Source organism: Panulirus ornatus, chromosome 37, assembly GCF_036320965.1.
Source record: "Panulirus ornatus isolate Po-2019 chromosome 37, ASM3632096v1, whole genome shotgun sequence".
Classification (NCBI taxonomy): domain Eukaryota; kingdom Metazoa; phylum Arthropoda; class Malacostraca; order Decapoda; family Palinuridae; genus Panulirus; species Panulirus ornatus.
Genome location: NC_092260.1, coordinates 5,806,170 through 5,824,746, shown reverse-complemented (window position 1 = coordinate 5,824,746; position 18,577 = coordinate 5,806,170). Strand labels below are relative to the sequence as shown.

At 42.1% G+C, this 18,577-nt stretch overlaps 1 protein-coding gene across 1 annotated transcript in view; it reads left to right on the top strand.

Moving 5' to 3' along the window:
* The window catches only part of ND-B17 (NADH dehydrogenase (ubiquinone) B17 subunit), a 44,545-nt gene that overhangs the window by 15,146 nt on the left and 10,822 nt on the right, over positions 1-18,577 (top strand). The window contains exon 3 of the mRNA XM_071683739.1: positions 2,210-2,329. Within this exon, the coding sequence (XP_071539840.1) occupies positions 2,210-2,329 (120 nt within the window). The remainder of the gene's footprint in view (positions 1-2,209; positions 2,330-18,577) is intronic.

The following is an 18,577-nucleotide window of genomic DNA, read 5'->3' as shown; positions in this document are numbered from 1 at the left end:
TCAACCCCGGTATACCACATCAATCCAATTCACTCTATTCCTTGCCCGCCTTTCACCCTCCTGCATGTTCAGGCCCCGATCACTCAAAATCATTTTCACTCCATCTTTCCACCTCCAATTTGGTCTCCCACTTCTCCTCGTTCCCTCCACCTCTGACACATATATCCTTTTGGTCAATCTTTCCTCACTCATTCTCTCCATGTGCCCAAACCATTTCAAAACACCCTCTTCTATCTCAACCACGCTCTTTTTATTTCCACACATCTCTTTTACCCTTACATTACTTACTCGATCAAACCACCTCACACCACACATTGTCCTCAAACATCTATTTTCCAGAACATCCACCCTCCTGCACACAACTCTATCCATAGCCCACGCCTCGCAACCGTACAACATTGTTGGAACCACTATTCCTTCAAACATACCCATTTTTGCTTTCCGAAATAATGTTCTCGACTTCCACACATTCTTCAAGGCTCCCAGGATTTTCGCCCCCTCCCCCACCCTATGATTCACTTCCGCTTCCATGGTTCCATCCGCTGCCAGATCCACTCCCAGATATCTAAAACACTTTACTTCCTCCAGTTTTTCTCCATTCAAACTTACCTCCCATTTGACTTGACCCTCAACCCTACTGTACCTAATAACCTTGCTCTTATTCACATTTACTCTTAACTTTCTTCTTTCACACACTTTAACAAACTCAGTCACCAGCTTCTGCAGTTTCTCACATGAATCAGCCACCAGCGCTGTATCATCAGCGAACAACAACTGACTCACTTCCCAAGCTCTTTCATCCACAACAAAGTTCATACTTGCCCCTCTTTCCAAAACTCTTGCATTCACCTCCCTAACAACCCCATCCATAAACAAATTAAACAACCATGGAGACATCACACACCCCTGCCGCAAACCTACATTCACTGAGAACCAGTCACTTTCCTCTCTTCCTACACGTACACATGCCTTACATCCTTGATAAAAACTTTTCACTGCTTCTAAGAACTTGCCTCCCACACCATATATTCTTAATACCTTCCACAGTGCATCTCTATCAACTCTATCATATGCCTACTCTAGATCCATAAATGCTACTTACAAATCCATTTGCTTTTCTAAGTATTTCTCACATACATTCTTCAAAGCAAACACTTGATCCACACATCCTCTACCTCTTCTGAAACCACACTGCTCTTCCCCAATCTGATGATCTGTACATGGCTTCACCCTCTCAATCAATACCCTCCCATATAATTTCCCAGGAATACTCAACAAACTTATACCTCTGTAATTTGAGCACTCACTCTTATCCCCTTTGCCTTTGCACAATGGCACTATGCACGCATTCCGCCAATCCTCGGGCACCTCACCATGAGTCATACATACATTAAATAACCTTACCAACCAATCAACAATACAGTCACCCCCTTTTTTAATAGATTCCACTGCAATACCATCCAAACCTGCTGCCTTGCCGGCTTTCATCTCCCGCAAAGCTTTTACTACCTCTTCTCAGTTTACCAAATCATTTTCCCTAACCCTCTCACTTTGCACACCACCTCGACCAAAAGACCCTATATCTGCCACTCTATCATCAAACACATTCAACAAACCTTGAAAATACTCACTCCATCTCCTTCTCACATCACCACTACTTGTTATCACCTCCCCATTAGCGCCCCTCACTGAAGTTCCCATTTGCTCCCTTGTCTTACGCACTTAATTTCCTCCTTCCAGAACATCTTTTTATTCTCCCTAAAATTTAATGATACTCTCTCACCCCAACTCTCATTTGCCCTCTTTTTCACCTCTTGCACCTTTCTCTTGACCTCCTGTCTCTTTCTTTTATACATCTCCCACTCAATTGCATTTTTTCCCTGCAAAAATCATCCAAATGCCTCTCTTCTCTTTCACTAATAATCTTACTTCTTCATCCCACCACTCACTACCCTTTCTGATTAACCCACCTCCCACGCTTCTCATGTCACAAGCATCTTTTGCGCACTCCATCGCTGATTCCCTAAATACATCCTATTACGTAGATTATGTAAACAATAATTATTTCAATGAATGCAAATGTATTATTGGACAGTGTATGGATATAAGTAATATAAGGTAATGAATTAATACAGATGTTTATTAGTTATATAATTGTAGCTAGTTTGAATAACAAATGAGGTATGTTATATTTAATTATATTTTTCAGATTCTTGCTGAAAGTGAACCAGCTGTTGTCCCAGGATATTATGAGGCTCGCTATAACCCCATCCGCCGCTTTTATCGTTGGCCTCTGGACACTGCTTTCAAACCTTTAGTGCCTATCTTGGTAATTATATATAGATTTTTTTTTCTTGATAACTTTTTCTCAGAGTAGTGAGGTAGTGCCAGGATCAGATGAAGAAAGACCATATCTGCTCCCATCCATTCTCTAGCTGTCTATTGTAATGCACCAAAACAGTTCCTTATCTACAACCAGGCCCCACAGAACTTGCCATGTTCGTTTTAGAAACAAATGATATATATGCCATATTACCATACCTTCTACAGGTGAGTGTAACATTAACAACTTTATGACCTTAGGCAGTGAATGGTATAATGGTGTTGTGGCGTGATATGAGTGATTAAGAGAAAACTGAGTTTAAGCTTTAGGAAATAGAAGTACATAGGATGTTTAGAAAATACAATGCTTTTTGCCCTATGATGAGGTTACCTGTAAGTTTCTACATTAACACCGAGATAGCCAGGAGGTAAAGGAAAAGACAAAAAACATGCATTGCTAAAATAGAGCAAGTATGAAATTGTATAGGAAAGAATGATATGGAAAGCTGTCTATATGCTGTACTACTGGCAATGATTAACATATTTTGTCGTTGTACAACACAACTCTTTGGCAGTGGTCTTGGTCAGAGGTTTCATTCTTTTGTGGGGGAATGAGAGACACTTTACACAGTAGATACAGTGACTGATGAAATATTTGTTAATTATTTTAAAGGTATTTATAGTCTCTACATTAACATCATTTAACTGTAACTTGTTCAATTGCTTAATGGTTCTCTTAGCAAAGAAACTTTTTTCCATGTTAGCATTTCATTTTTCAACAAGCTCTTGTTGATTTATATTATTCAGTTTATCCAGAACTTTGAAAATATGTAGCAGGTCACTGCAAGATCAATTCTTTTTAGCCAGTCTTATGGTAGTTTTTTTCATATATATTTGCCATTTCCCGCTTTAGCGAGTTAGCATTAAGAACAGAGGACTGGGCCTTAGAGGGAATATCCTCACTTGGCCCTTTCTCTGTTCTTTCTTTTGGAAAATTTAAAATGAGAGGGGAGGATTTCCAGGCCCCCCCCGCTCCCTCCCCTTATTATTCGCCTTCTACGATATGCAGGGAATATGTGGGAAGTATTCTTTCTCCCTATCCCCTGGGATAATGGTAGTTTCTAAGAGCTGGAATTAGTTTTGTAGCCCCTTTTTGTGCTTGTTAGAGTTTAGTATCATCCAGTTTAGAGTTTAAGGACCATAACGAGCAACTTGAATATTCAAAGTTTGACCTTGTTTACTCATTTAGAAGTCATAATTGTTTCTTGAAATTACCCATTTGCACTGTATGGGAAGGGAGTTTTACTCATGGGTCCCCATATCTTGGACACTCTCTGTCATACAACTTCTTAATTATTGTATGCTGTATGAATTAACCATGTCCTTAGCCATCTTATTCCATTCTTGTGCCATTTTTTTTATAAAAGTACTTTACATATATTTTAACAAGTTTATTGCTTAATCTCATGTTATGTCTTCATCCCTCTATCCCTACAGCTTACAAAGAATTGTCTGTATTTGTCATCAGTCCATTTTCAAAACTTAAAGGTTGTGATCAGGCCACCCCTTACCCATCTTTCTTTCAAGTCAGGAGAGTTCAAAGCTTCTAGCCTCTAATTGTAACTCAGCTTTCTCAGTTCTGGTAACATCTTTGTTGCCTTCTATTTGACATTCTCTATTACCTCTTCATGCTTCTGTAGGTGTGCTGACCAAACTTGAGAAGCATATTCTTGTTTTGGCCTTACGTAAGATATGAACACCTATTTTCTATTTAACTATCTATCTGCCCATCTGTCTATCAGTCTGTCTATCTATCTCATGCCTGTTCCTTCCAGCAGAAGAGTCTCTTCTTATCCCTGTCCTTACATACCTCCTGCACTTAGACCATTACACACATTCCTCTGCCGTTTCTGATCCTCCAGTACTCTTCCACTCTATTTTCCTGTTACAGGTGGTTTTCCCCTTACGTCGTAGCCCTATAATTGTACTATCATACACTCCCCTTGTAAACTCCTTGTCTTGCATTCTTTCCTCTTGCCCAAACCATCTCAAAGTATTGCATTACACCCACTCTTCAATTCATTCTCTTTGCATTCCTTGCCATATCGAATCTCATATACATCCTCCTCATTCCTTTCTTCACTCCATCTAGTCATACCACATGCTCCTTTCAAAAAACTCATTTCCATCGCTTGGATTCTTGACCTCTGTCACTTGTTCCATGTCCATGTTTTGGCCTCATAGATCAGGGTCGGGAGGATTGTACTTTTCCTTAATCCTTTCTTCACTGCCGTACTTACACCTCTGCCCAGCATTATTCTGTCAAGGATCCCTAAGCTCCCTCTAGCCTGTACTGCTGTCATCCATATATCTCCTTCCATGTCTCTGAACTTATCCAAGATAACTCCCAAATACTTCAATTCTGTCACCTCTTCCAACCTTTTTCCCACCATATCTGTAATGCAGTTTAGTATGCTTCCTTCTCTCATTCTCATACTCAGGAGCTCATTTCATCTCAGGAGGTTGTACTGGTAGGATGTGTCACTTTCTGCCTTGTTGTCAGGTTAAGTAAGGTCACCATCCAGCCAACAAGTCTCTAAGATCACAGTGTATTATCACTGATAAGTGCTTCTGTTACTATTAAGCATTCCTTCTCTTTTATATACCTTTATTAACCCTTTAGTTTACATCTGTGTACTATTTTATGACAACAGCATCAGCTGCTCGCTACCCATGTTCATCCTGTGGTCGAGGGTTTATTGAGGATTTTATGATAACAGGACCAGAGGGAGCATACAAAGATTGTTTGTTCTGTGTAAACCCTAGAAATCTGGAAGAAAAGGTTAAACAAATTAATTTACGTGAAATTAAGGCAGCACTCAAAGCCTCAACTGTGGAAATTTAATACTTAGGGACAAGATATAGCTTTTGAAAATGGCACACTGTGACCTTAATTTTACTATCTCCCTCCCAGTGCCTACTTCCCCATCGCCGTCCTGGTCCACTCCTCCCTTACGTGCACTCTCCCCATGCAACCTACCTTTCAACACTCATTCATCACCCATTCCCTGCCCTCACAGCCTGTAGCCCCACAGCCCCTCCTAAATCCCATCTTGTTCACCCTACCCTTCAAACACCACTTTTCTGCTACCTCCTTTCACTTCCACTTAAACTCCTCACCCAAACTCCCAGTCTTGTCCCTCCACAAAGGCCCTCCCTTGCCCTATTTCCATAAACTCCTCCAAATTTATGTCATACCTCAACCACCCATCCAACTTTTCCCCTCCTCCTTCCTCATAGGGGACCCCCACCCCAACCCTTAGAACTGCAGGGGAAAATTTTTTTGTTGAGGCTGAATAGAGGTTGCTGTGTTGATGACATCAAATGAAGAGTTAAGGTCTGACCAGGTTATATTATATGTCACATGAGGGAGGCCAGATCATATCCCTCCCCACCCCATCAGACAGTGACAACTGGGGGACAGAACATGGAAGCTTGTCTCACCTCATTCTAGAAATATTTGGTTGCTAAATCATACCACCTGTCTCATACAGAAATCACTCGAAGAAATGAAATAGTGTATATCTGTTATTACATTTTATAATACTTGATCGCTGTTTCCAGTGTCAGCGAGGTAGCGCCAGGGAAGAGACGAAGAATCGCCCATTGGCTCATTCTTTATTTCATTTATTATACTTTGTCGCTGTCTCCCGCATTAGCAAGGTAGCGCAAGTAAACAGTCGAAAGAATGGCCCAACCCACCCACATACACATGTATATACATACACATCGACACAAACACATATACATACCTATACATTTCAACATATACATATATATACATACACAGACATAAACATGTATACACATGCACATAATTCATACTTGCTGCCTTTATTCATTCCTGTCGCCACCCCTCTACACATGAAATGACAACCCCCCTTCCCCCACATGCGCATGAGGTAGCGCTAGGAAAAGACAACAAAGGCCACATTCGTTCACACTCAGTCTCTAGCTGTCATGTATAGTTCACCGAAACCACAGCTCCCTTTCCACATCCAGGCGCCACAAAACTTTCCATGGTTTACCCCAGACGCTTCACATGCCCTGGTTCAATCCATTGACATCACATCGACCCCTGTATACCACATCATTCCAGTTCACTCTATTCCTTGCATGCCTTTCACCCTCCTGCATGTTCAGGCCCCGATTGCTCAAAATCTTTTTCACTCCATCTTTCCACCTCTAATTTGGTCTCCCACTTCTCGTTCCCTCCGCCTCTGACACATATATCCTCTTTGTCAGTCTTTCCTCACTCATTCTCTCCATGTGACCAAACCATTTCAAAACACCCTCTTCTGCTCTTTCAACCACACGCTTTTTATTACCACACATCTCTCTTGCCCTATTATTACTTACTCGATCAAACCACCTCACACCACATATTGTCCTCAAACACCTCATTTCCAACACATCCACCCTCCTCTGCACAACTCTATCTATACCCCATGCCTCGCAGCCATATAGCATTGTTGGAACCACTATTCCTTCAAACAAACCCATTTTTGCATTCCAAGATGATGCTTTTGCCTTCCACACATTCTTCAACGTTCCCAGAACTTTTGCCCCCTCCCCCACCCTGTGACTCACTGCTGCTTCCATGGCTCCATCTGTTGCCAAATCCACTCCAAGATATCTAAAACACTTCACTTCCTCCAGTTTTTCTCCATTCAAACTTACCTCCCAATTGACTAGTCTCTCAATTCTACTGTACCTAATAACCTTGCTCTTATTCACATTTACTCTCAGCTTTCTTCTTTCACACACATTGGCTCATATACACACATATATACATAAACACCCATACACACACATGTACATACATATGCTTATCAAATTATACACATATGAATGCATACACATACACAGACATATACATATATACACATGTACACATTCATACTTGCTTACCTTTATCCATTCCCAGCATTACCACATCCCACTCTGTCATCAAACACATTCAACAATCCTTCAAAATACTCACTCCAACTCACTTCATGACTACCTGTTATTACTTCCCCGTTTGCCCCATTCACTGATATTCCCATTTGTTTTCTTGTTCTATGCACATTATTTACCTCCTTCCAAAAGCATCTTTTTATTCTCCCTAAAGCTTGATGATACTCTCTCACCCAAAACTCTCATTTGCCCTCTTTTTCAACCCTTGCCACTTTCTCTTGACCTCTTGCTGCCTTGTTTTATACATCTCCCAGTCATTTGCACTCCTTCCTTGCAGGTATCATCCAAACGCCTGCCTTTTCTCTTTCTCTTACAATTTCGCTTCTTTATCCCACTTCTCACTACCCTTTCTAATCTGCCCACCTCTTACCTTTCTCATGCCACATGGATCTTTTGCACATGCCATCACTGCTTCCCTAAATACACCCTATTCCTCACCCTCTCCCCTTACATACTTTGCTTTCACCTTTTGCCATTGTACTCTCAATTTCTCCTGGTGCTTCCTCACACAAGTCTCCTTTCCAAGCTCACTTACTCTCACCACTCTCTTCTCCCCAACATTCTCTCTTCTCTTTTGAAAACCTCTGCAAATCTTCACCTTTGCCTTCACAAGATAGTGATCAGGCATCCCTCCAGCTGCCCCTCTCAGCACATTAACATCCAAAAGTCTCTTTTACATGCCTATCAATTAGCACATAATCCATTAATGCCCTTTGACCATCTCTCCTGCTCACATATGCATACTTGTGTATATCTCTCTTTTTAAACCAAGTATTCCCAATCAGCAGTCTTTTTTTAACACACAAATCCCCAAGCTCTTCATCATTTCCATTCACAACACTGAATACCTGATGTCCACCAATTATACCCTCAACTGCCACATTACTCTTCTTCACATTTAAATTATGCATCACTAAAACGCGCTCTTGTGCATCAAAGCTGCTGACACACTCAGCTGCTCCCAAAACACTTGCCTCTCATGATCTTTCTTCTCATAATCAACCATCTCTCTCCATCCACTTTTAGTTTTACCCACATCAATCTGGAATTTACTTTCTTACACTCTGTCACATACTTCCACAACTCCTGCTTCAGGAGTAGTTCTACTCCTTCCTTGGCTCTTGTCTTCTTACCAAACCCTGACTTTACTCCCAAGGCTTTCCCAAACCACCCTTCTCCTTTACCCTTGAGCTTTCTTTCACTCAGAGCCAGAAAATCCAGGTTCCTTTCCTCAAACATGCTACCTGTCTCTCCCTTCTTCTCATCTCAGTTACATCAAAACACATTCAGACACCCCAATCTGAGCCTTCAAGGAGGATGAGCACTCCCTGCTTTACTCCTTCTACTGTTTCCCCTTTTAGAAATTGAAATACAAGGAGGGGAGAGTTTCCAGCCCCCTGCTGCTGCCACCTTTAGTAGCCTTCTACGACACGTAGGAATACACGGGAAGTATTGTCTCTCCCCTGTAATAAGATTGATCCGAAACATTGTTTGGTAAACATTTAATACATTGGTATCACTGGTTTAACAAAAACATTTTTTTAACAAGGAAAACAACATTATTAGCGAGTACAATCTACAGACTACAAATTATTTGTAAGGGTTAGGGATGATTGAGGAGGCAAAACTGCACTGCATGTAAAATCTTACATAAAACCCCATTGAAGTTCAGACTACAATATATGCTGCTGTGTTCAGATTAGCACAGAATTTTCCAAACTATACATACACATCATATGTAGACACTCAAGTCAGCCAGCAGATATTAACACTGTCATGCACAAGAGTTTATAATGAGCAAAACAGGATCAAGACTCAGTCATTCTTGGGGATGTTGGTTTTCCAGAAATCAACTGGCAAACTATCTCAAGTGTAGAATCTGCTAGACTTATCAACATTGTCAAAGACAGTTTTCTCTACCAAACCATAACTGAGCCAACGAGTTTAACAAATATACTCGATTCAGTTCATGCATCCAAGGAATTGTTAGTAGCTAATACCTTTGTTGCGGCATCTAGGCACTTGTGCCCATAACACGGTTAGTTTCAGTGTAGATATCAAAACTGACTCCCCTTAAACCAGGATTATTACCCCCTGACTTTAAAAGGACCTTTTCCTTGTCCCCACCCTGTGACTCACTTCCGGTTCCTTGGTTCCATTTGCTGCTAAGTCCACTTGCAGATATCTAAAACCCTTCACTTCCTATGTATTCTCTGTGTGTTGTAAAAGGAGGGCGCAAGAGGGGGTGGACCCTTCCCCCCTTGTCTTTCAGTTTCTAAAAGAGGAAACAGAAGGACAAGTCAGGTGGGGATTGCTCATCCTCCTCGAAGGCTCAGATTGGGGTGCCAGAATGTGTGAAGATGTAACCAAGATGAGAAGAAAGAAGAGATAAATAGTATGTTTGAGGAAAGAAACCTGGATTTCTGGCTCTAATGGAAACAAAGCTCAAGCTTAAAGGGGAAGAATGGTTTGGAAACATCTTGGGAATAAAGTCAGAGGTTGGTGAGAGGACAAGATCTAGGGAAAGAGCAGCACTGCTTTGAAAGCAGGAGTTGTGGGAATGTGTGATAGAGAGTAAGAAAGTAAGTTGTAGAAAGTGGATGAAGAAAGGTGGGTAATTATTGATGCTTATACACCTGGTCGTGAGAAGAAAGATGTTGAGAGGCAATTATTTTGGGAGCAGCTGAGTGAGTGTGCCAGCAGTTCTGGTGCATGAGGCCAGGTATTAATGATGAGTGATTGAAATGCGAAGATGAGTAATGTGGCAGTTGAGGGTATTATTGGTGTACATGAGGTTTGCAGTGTTGTGAATGGAAAAGGTGAAGAGCTTGTGGATTTGTGTGCTGAAAAAAGATGTGATTGAGAATGCTTGATTTAAAAAGAGATGTACACAAATATACATATGAGAGTAGGAGAGATGGTCAGAGAGCATTATAAGATTACATGTTCATTGATAGGCATGTTAAAGAGACTTTTGGATGTTAATGTGCTGAGAGGGGCAGCTAGTGGGATGTCTGATCACTATTTTGTGGAGGCGAAGATGAAGATAAGATAGAGAATGTTCAGAAGAGAGTGGTAAGAGTAAGTTAGCTTGGAAAGGAGACTTGTGTGAGGAAGTACCTGGAGAGATTTCGTGTAGAATGGCAAAAGGTGAGAGCAGATGATGTGAGAGGAATGGATGAGGAATTGTATGTATTTAGGGAAGAAGTGAGTAGATGATGTGAGAGGAATGGATGAGGAATTGGATGTATACGGAAGCAGTGATGGCTTGTGCAAAAGATGCATGTGGCATGAGAAAGGTGGGAGTGGGCAGATTAGAAAGGGTATTGAGTGGTGGGATGAACTAAAGTTGTTAGAGAAAGAGAAAAGAGAGGCGTTTGGTTTGGATAATACTCGCAAGGAAGGAGTGCAAATGACTGGGAAATGTATGTATGAGAAAGTGGCAGGAGGTCAAGAGGAAGGTGCAAGGGGTGGAAAAGATGGCATATGAGAGTTGGTATGAGAGAGTATCATTTAACTTTAGAGAGAATGAAAGGATGTTTTGGAAGGAGGTAAATAATGTAAGTAAGATAAGAGAACAAATTAGAACATTGGTGAAGGGGGCAATGGGGGAAAGTAATAACAGGTAGTGATGAAGTGAGAGATTGAGTTAATGCTTTGAAGGTTTGTTGCATGTGTTTGATGATAGAGTGGCAGATATAGGGTGTTTTGGTTGGGATTGTGTGTGAAGTGAGAGAGTTGGGGAGAGTGGTCTGGTGAAGAGAGAAGAGGTGGTGAAAGCCTTGTGGAAGATGAAATCTGGGAAGGCGGCAGTTTTGGATGGTATTGCAGTAGAATTTATTAAGAAAAGGGGTGACTGTGTTGTTGATTTGGTTGGTAAGGATATTCATTGTATATATGGATCATGATGAAGTGCCTGAGGATTGGTGGAATGCATGTATAGTGCCATTGTACAAAGGCAAAGGGGATAAAGGTGAGTGTTCAAACGATAGAGGCATAAGTTTGTCGAGTATTCCTGAAAAAGCCTTGAAGAATGTGTGGAAGTCGAGAACATTATCTCGGAAAGCAAAAATGGGTATGTTTGAAGGAATAGTGGTTCCAACAATGTTGTATGGTTGCGAGGCGTGGGCTATGGATAGAGTTGTGCGCAGGAGGATGGATGTGCTGGAAATGAGATGTTTGAGGACAATGTGTGGTGTGAGGTGGTTTGATCGAGTAAGTAACGTAAGGGTAAGAGAGATGTGTGGAAATAAAAAGAGCGTGGTTGAGAGAGCAGAAGAGGGTGTTTTGAAATGGTTCGGGCACATGGAGAGAATGAGTGAGGAAAGATTGACCAAGAGAATATATGTGTCGGAGGTGGAGGGAACGAGGAGAAGAGGGAGACCAAATTGGAGGTGGAAAGATGGAGTGAAAAAGATTTTGTGTGATCGGGGCCTGAACATGCAGGAGGGTGAAAGGAGGGCAAGGAATAGAGTGAATTGGAGCGATGTGGTATACCGGGGTTGACATGCTGTCAGTGGATTGAATCAAGGCATGTGAAGCGTCTGGGGTAAACCATGGAAAGCTGTGTAGGTATGTATATTTGCGTGTGTGGACGTATGTATATACATGTGTATGGGGGTGGGTTGGACCATTTCTTTTGTCTGTTTCCTTGCGCTACCTCGCAAACGCGGGAGACAGCGACAAACCAAAAAAAAAAAAAAAAAAAAAAATATATATACTATCTGCCTTTATTCATTCCCATCGCCACCCCACCACATATGAAATAACAACCCCCTCCCCCCGCATGTGCGCGAGGTAGCACTAGGAAAGGACAACAAAGGCCACATTTGTTCACACTCAGTCTCTAGCTGTCATGTATAATGCACTGAAACCACAGACCCTTTCCACATCCAGGCCCTACAGAACTTTCCATGGTTTACCCCAGACGCTTCACATGCCCTGGTTCAATCCATTGACAGCATGTCAACCCCGGTATACCACATCGTTCCAATTCACTCTGCTCCTTGCACGCCTTTCTCCCTCCTGCATGTTCAGGCCCCAATCTCTCAAGATCTTTTTCACTCCATCTTTCCACCTCCAATTTGGTCTCCCTCTTCTCCTCGTTCCCTCCACCTCTGACACATATATCCTCTTGGTCAATCTTTCCTCACTCATTCTCTCCATGTGACCAAACCATTTCAAAACACCCTCTTCTGCTCTCTCAACCACACTGTTTTTATTACCACACATCTCTCTTACCGTATTATTACTTACTCGATCAAACCACCTCACACCACATATTGTCCTCAAACATCTCATTTCCAGCATATCAACCCTCCTCTGCAAAACTCTATCTATAGCCCATGCCTCCCAACCATATAACATTGTTGGAACCACTATTTCTTCAAACATACCCATTTTCGCTTTCCGAGATAATGTTCTCGACTTCCACACATTCTTCAATGCTCCCAGAACTTTCGCCCCCTCCCATACCCTATGATTCACTTTCGCGTCCATGGTTCCATCCACTGCCAAATCCACTCCCAGATATCTAAAACACTTCACTTTCTCCAGTTTTTCTCCATTCAAACTTACCTCCCAACTTACCTCCCAATTGACTTGTCCCTCAACCCTACTGTACGTAATAACCTTGCTCTGATTCACATTTACTCTCAGCTTTCTTGTTTCACACACTTTACCAAACTCAGTTACCAGCTTTTGCAGTTTCTCACCCGAATCAGCCACCAGCGCTGTATCATCAGCAAACAACAATTAACTCACTTCCCAAGCTCTCCCATCCACAACAGACTGCATACTTGACCCTCTTTCCAAAACCCTTGCATTCATCTCCCTAAGAACCCCATCCATAAGCAAATTTAACAACCATGGAGACATCACACACCCCTGCCGCAAACCAACATTCACTGGGAACCAATCATTTTCCTCTCTTCCCACATGTACACATGCCTTCCATCCTCAATAAAAACTTTTCACTGCTTCTAACAACTTGCCCCTCCCCCCACACCATATATTCTTAATACCTTCCACAGAGCATCTCTATCAACTCTATCATATGCCTTCTCCAGATCCATAAATGCTATTTACAAATCCATTTGCTTTTCTAAGTATTTCTCACATACATTCTTCAAAGCAAACACCTGATCCATACATCCTCTACCACTTCTAAAACCACACTGCTCTTCCCCAATCTGATGCTCTGTACATGCCTTCACCTTCTCAATCAATACCCTCCCATATAATTTCCCAGGAATACTCAACAACTTATACCTCTGTAGTTTGAGCACTCACTCTTATCCCCTTTGTATTTGTACAATGGCACTATGCAAGCATTCCGCCAGTCCTCAGGCACCTCACCTTGAGTCGTACATACATTAGATAACCAAACCAACCAGTCAATAATACAGTCACCCCTTTTTTAATAAATTCCACTGCAATACCATCCAAACCCGCTGCCTTGCTGGCTTTCATCTTCCGCAAAGCTTTTACTACCTCTTCTCTGTTTACCAAATCATTATCCATAACCCTCTCACTTTGCACACCACCACGACCAAAACACCCTATATCTGCCACTCTATCATCAAACACATTCAGCAAACCTTCAAAATACTCACTTTATCTCCTTCTCACATCAGCACTACTTGTTATCACCTCCCCATTAACCCCCTCACTTCTCATACCACAAGCGTCTTTTGCACAAACCATCACTGCTTCCCTAAATACATCCCATTCCTCCCGCACTCCCCTTATGTCCTTTGTTCTCACCTTGTTCCATTCTGTACTCAGTCTCTCCTGGTACTTCCTCACACAAGTCTCCTTCCCAAGCACACTTACTCTCACCACTCTCTTCACCCCAACATTCTCTCTTCTTTTCTGAAAACCTCTACAAATCTTCACCTTCGCCTCCACAAGATAATGATCCGACATCCCTCCAGTTGCACCTCTCAGCACTTTAACATCCAAAAGTTTCTCTTTCGCGTGGCTATCAATTAACACGTAATCTAATAACACTCTTTGGCCTTCTCTCCTACTTACATACATATACTTATGTATATCTCTCTTTTTAAACCAGGTATTCCCAATCTCTAGTCCTTTTTCTTTACATAAATCTACAAGCTCTTCACCATTTCCATTTACAACACTGAACACCCCATGTACACCAGTTATTCCCTCACCTGCCACATTACTCACCTTTGCATTCAAATCACCCATCACTATAACCTGGTCTCGTGCATCAAAACTAATAACACACTCACTCGTCTGCTTCCAAAACACTTGCCTCTCATGACCTTTCTTCTCATGCCCTGGTGCATATGCACCAATAATCACCCATCTCTCTCCATCCACTTTCAGTTTTACCCATGTCAATCTAGAGTTTACTTTCTTACACTCTATCACATACTCCCACCACACCTGTTTCAGGAGTAGTGCTACTCCTTTCCTTGCTCTTGTTCTCTCAGTTGAGGGAATAATTTGTGTACATGGGTGTTCAGTGTTGTAAATGGAAATGAAGAGCTTGTAGATTTATGTTCTGAAAAAGGACTGGTGGTTGGGAATACCTGGTTTAAAAAGATAGATATACATAACTATACGTATGTAAGTAGGAGAGATGGCCAGAGAGTGTTATTGGATTACGTGTTAATTGATAAGCTCGCGAGAGAGACTTTTGGATGTTAATGTACTGAGAGGTGGAACTGGAGGGATGTCTGATCATTATCTTGTGGAGGCAAAAGTGAAGATTTGTAGAGGTTTTCAGAAAAGAAGAGAGAATGTTGGGGTGAAGAGAGTGGTGAGAGTAAGTGAGCTTGGGAAGGAGACTTGTGTGAGGAAGTACCAGGAGAGTCTGAGTACAGAATGGAAAAAGGTGAGAACAAAGGACGTAAGGGGAGTGGGAGAGGAATGGGATGTATTTAGGAAAGCAGTGATGGTTTGTGCAAAAGATGCTTGTGGCATGAGATGCGTGGGAGGTGGGCAGATTAGAAAGGGTAGTGAGTGGTGGGATGAAGAAGTAAGATAATTTGTGAAAGAGAAGAGAGAGGCATTTGGAGGATTTTTGAAGGGAAAGGGAAATAATGCAAATGAGAGGGAGATGTATAAAAGAAAGAGGCAGGTCAAGAGAAATGGTTCAAGAGGTGAAAAAGAGGGCAAATGAGAGTTGGGGTGAGAGAGTATCATTAAATTTTAGGGAGAATAAGGCGATGTTTTGGAAGGAGGTAAATAAAGTGCGTAAGACAAGGGAACAAATGGAAACATCAATGAAGGGGGCTAATGGGGAGGTGATAACAAGTAGTGCTGATGTGAGAAGGAGATGGAGTGAGTATTTTGAAGGTTTGTTGAATGTGTTTGATGATAGAGTGGCAGATATAGGGTCTTTTGGTCAAGGTGGTGTGCAAAGTGAGAGGGTTAGGGAGAATGATTTGGTAAACAGAGAAGAGATAGTAAAAGCTTTGCGGAAGATGAAAGCCAGCAAGGCAGCGGGTTTAATGGTATTGCAGTGGAATTTATTGAAAAAGGGGGTGACTGTATTGTTGACTGGTTGGTAAGATTATTCAATGTATGTATTACTCATGGTGAGGTGCCTGAGGAGTGGCGGAATGCTTGCATGGTGCCATTGTACAAAGGCAAAGGGGATAAAAGTGAGTGCTCAAATTACAGAGGTATAAGTTTGTTGAGTATTCCTGGGAAATTTTATGGGAGGGTATTGATTGAGAGGGTGAAAGCATGTACGGAGCATCAGATTAGGGAAGAGCAGTGTGGCTTCAGAAGTGGTAGAGGATGTGTGGATCAGGTGTTTGCTGTGAATAATGTATGTGAGAAATACTTAGAAAAGCAAATGGATTTGTATGTAGCATTTATGGATCTAGAGAAGGCATATGATAGAGTTGATAGAGATGCTCTGGTGAAGGTATTAAGAATATATGGTGTGGGAGGCAAGTTGCTAGAAGCAGTGAAAAGTTTTTATCGAGGATGTAAGGCTTGTGTACATGTAGGAAGAGATGAAAGTGATTGGTTCTCAGTGAATGTTGGTTTGCGGCAGGGGTGCGTGATGTCTCCATGGTAGTTTAATTTGTTTATGGATGGGGTTGTTAGGGAGGTGAATGCAAGAGTTTCGGAAAGAGGGTCAAGTATGAGTCTTTTGTGGACGAGAGAGCTTGGGAAGTGAGTCAGTTGTTGTTTGCTGATGATACAGCGCTGGTGGCTGATTCATGTGAGAAACTGCTGAATCTGGTGACTGAGTTTGATAAAGTGTGTGAAAGAAGAAAGTTGAAAGTAAATGTGAATAAGAGCAAGGTTATTAGGTACAGTAGGGTTTAGGGACAAGTCATTTGGGAGGTAAGTTTGAATGGAGAAATGCTGGAGGAAGTAAAGTGTTTTAGATATCTTGGAGTGGATTTGGCAGCAGATGGAACCATGGAAGCCTGAGTCACAGGGTGGCGGAGGGGGTGAAAGTTCTGGAAGCTTTGAAAAATGTGTGGAAGGCGAGAACATTATCTCAGAAAGCAAAAATGGGTATGTGTGAAGGAATATTGGTTCTAACAATGTTATATGGTTGTGAGGTGTAGGCTATAGATAGAATTGTGCAGAGGAGGGTGGATGTGTTGGAAATGAGATGTTTGAGGACAATATGTGGTGTGAGGTGGTTTAATTGAGTAAGTAATGAAAGGGTAAGAGAGATGTGTGGTAATAAAAAGAGTGTGGTTGAGAGAACAGAAGAGGGTGTTTTGAAATGGTTTGGTCACATGGAGAGAATGAGTGAGGAAAGATTGACCAAGAGGATATATGTGTCAGAGGTGGAGGGAACGAGGAGAAGTGGGAGACCAAATTGGAGGTGGAAAGATGGAGTGAAAAAGATTTTGAGCGATCAGGGCCTGAACATGCAGGAGGGTGAAAGGCGTGCAAGGAGTAGAGTGTATTGGAACGATGTGGTATATTAGGGTCGACGTGATGTCAATGGATTGAACCAGGGCATGTGAAGCGTCTGGGGTAAACCATGGAAAGTTTTGTGGGGCCTGGATGTGGAAAGGGAACTGTGGTTTTGGTGCATTACATATGACAGCTAGAGACTGAGTGTGAACAAATGTGGCCTTTGTTGTCTTTTCCTAGCGCTACCTTGTGCACGCGCGGGGGAAAGGGGGTCCTATTTTCATGTGTGGCAGGGTGGCGATGGCAATGGACGAAGGCAGCAAGTATGGATATATATACATGTGTGTATATGTATATGTCTGTGTATGTATATGTATTATACATGACAGCTAGAGACTGAGTGTGAACGAATGTGGCCTTTTTTATATTTTCCTAGCGCTACCTCACGCACATGCGGAGGTTGTCATTTCATGCGTGGCAGGGTGGCGATGGGAATGAGTAAGGGCAGACTATGAATTATGTACATGTGTATATATGTATATGTCCATGTGTATATATAAGTTGAGATGTATAGGTTTGTTTATATGCTGTATGTGGGCATGTATGTATATACATATGTATGTGGGTGGGTTGGGCCATTCTTTCGTCTGTTTCCTTGCGCTACCTCACTAACGCAGGAGACAGCGGCAAAGTATAAAAGAAAAAATGTATATGTATGTATGTATGTATGTATGGAGGAAGTGAAGTGTTTTAGATATCTGGGAGTGGATCTGTCAGCGGATGGAACCATGGAAGCGGAAGTGGATCATAGGGTGGGGGAGGGGGCGAAAATTTTGGGAGCCTTGAAAAATGTGTGGAAGTCGAGAACATTATCTCGGAAAGCAAAAATGGGTATGTTTGAGGGAATAGTGGTTCCAACAATGTTGTATGGTTGCGAGGCGTGGGCTATGGATAGAGATGTGCGCAGGAGGATGGATGTGCTGGAAATGAGATGTTTGAGGACAATGTGTGGTGTGAGGTGGTTTGATCGAGTAAGTAACGTAAGGGTAAGAGAGATGTGTGGAAATAAAAAGAGCGTGGTTGAGAGAGCAGAAGAGGGTGTTTTGAAATGGTTTGGGCACATGGAGAGAATGAGTGAGGAGAGATTGACCAAGAGGATATATGTGTCGGAGGTGGAGGGAACGAGGAGAAGAGGGAGACCAAATTGGAGGTGGAAAGATGGAGTGAAAAAGATTTTGTGTGATCGGGGCCTGAACATGCAGGAGGGTGAAAGGAGGGCAAGAAATAGAGTGAATTGGAGTCATGTGGTATACAGGGGTTGACGTGCTGTCAGTGGATTGAAGCAAGGCATGTGAAGCGTCTGGGGTAAACC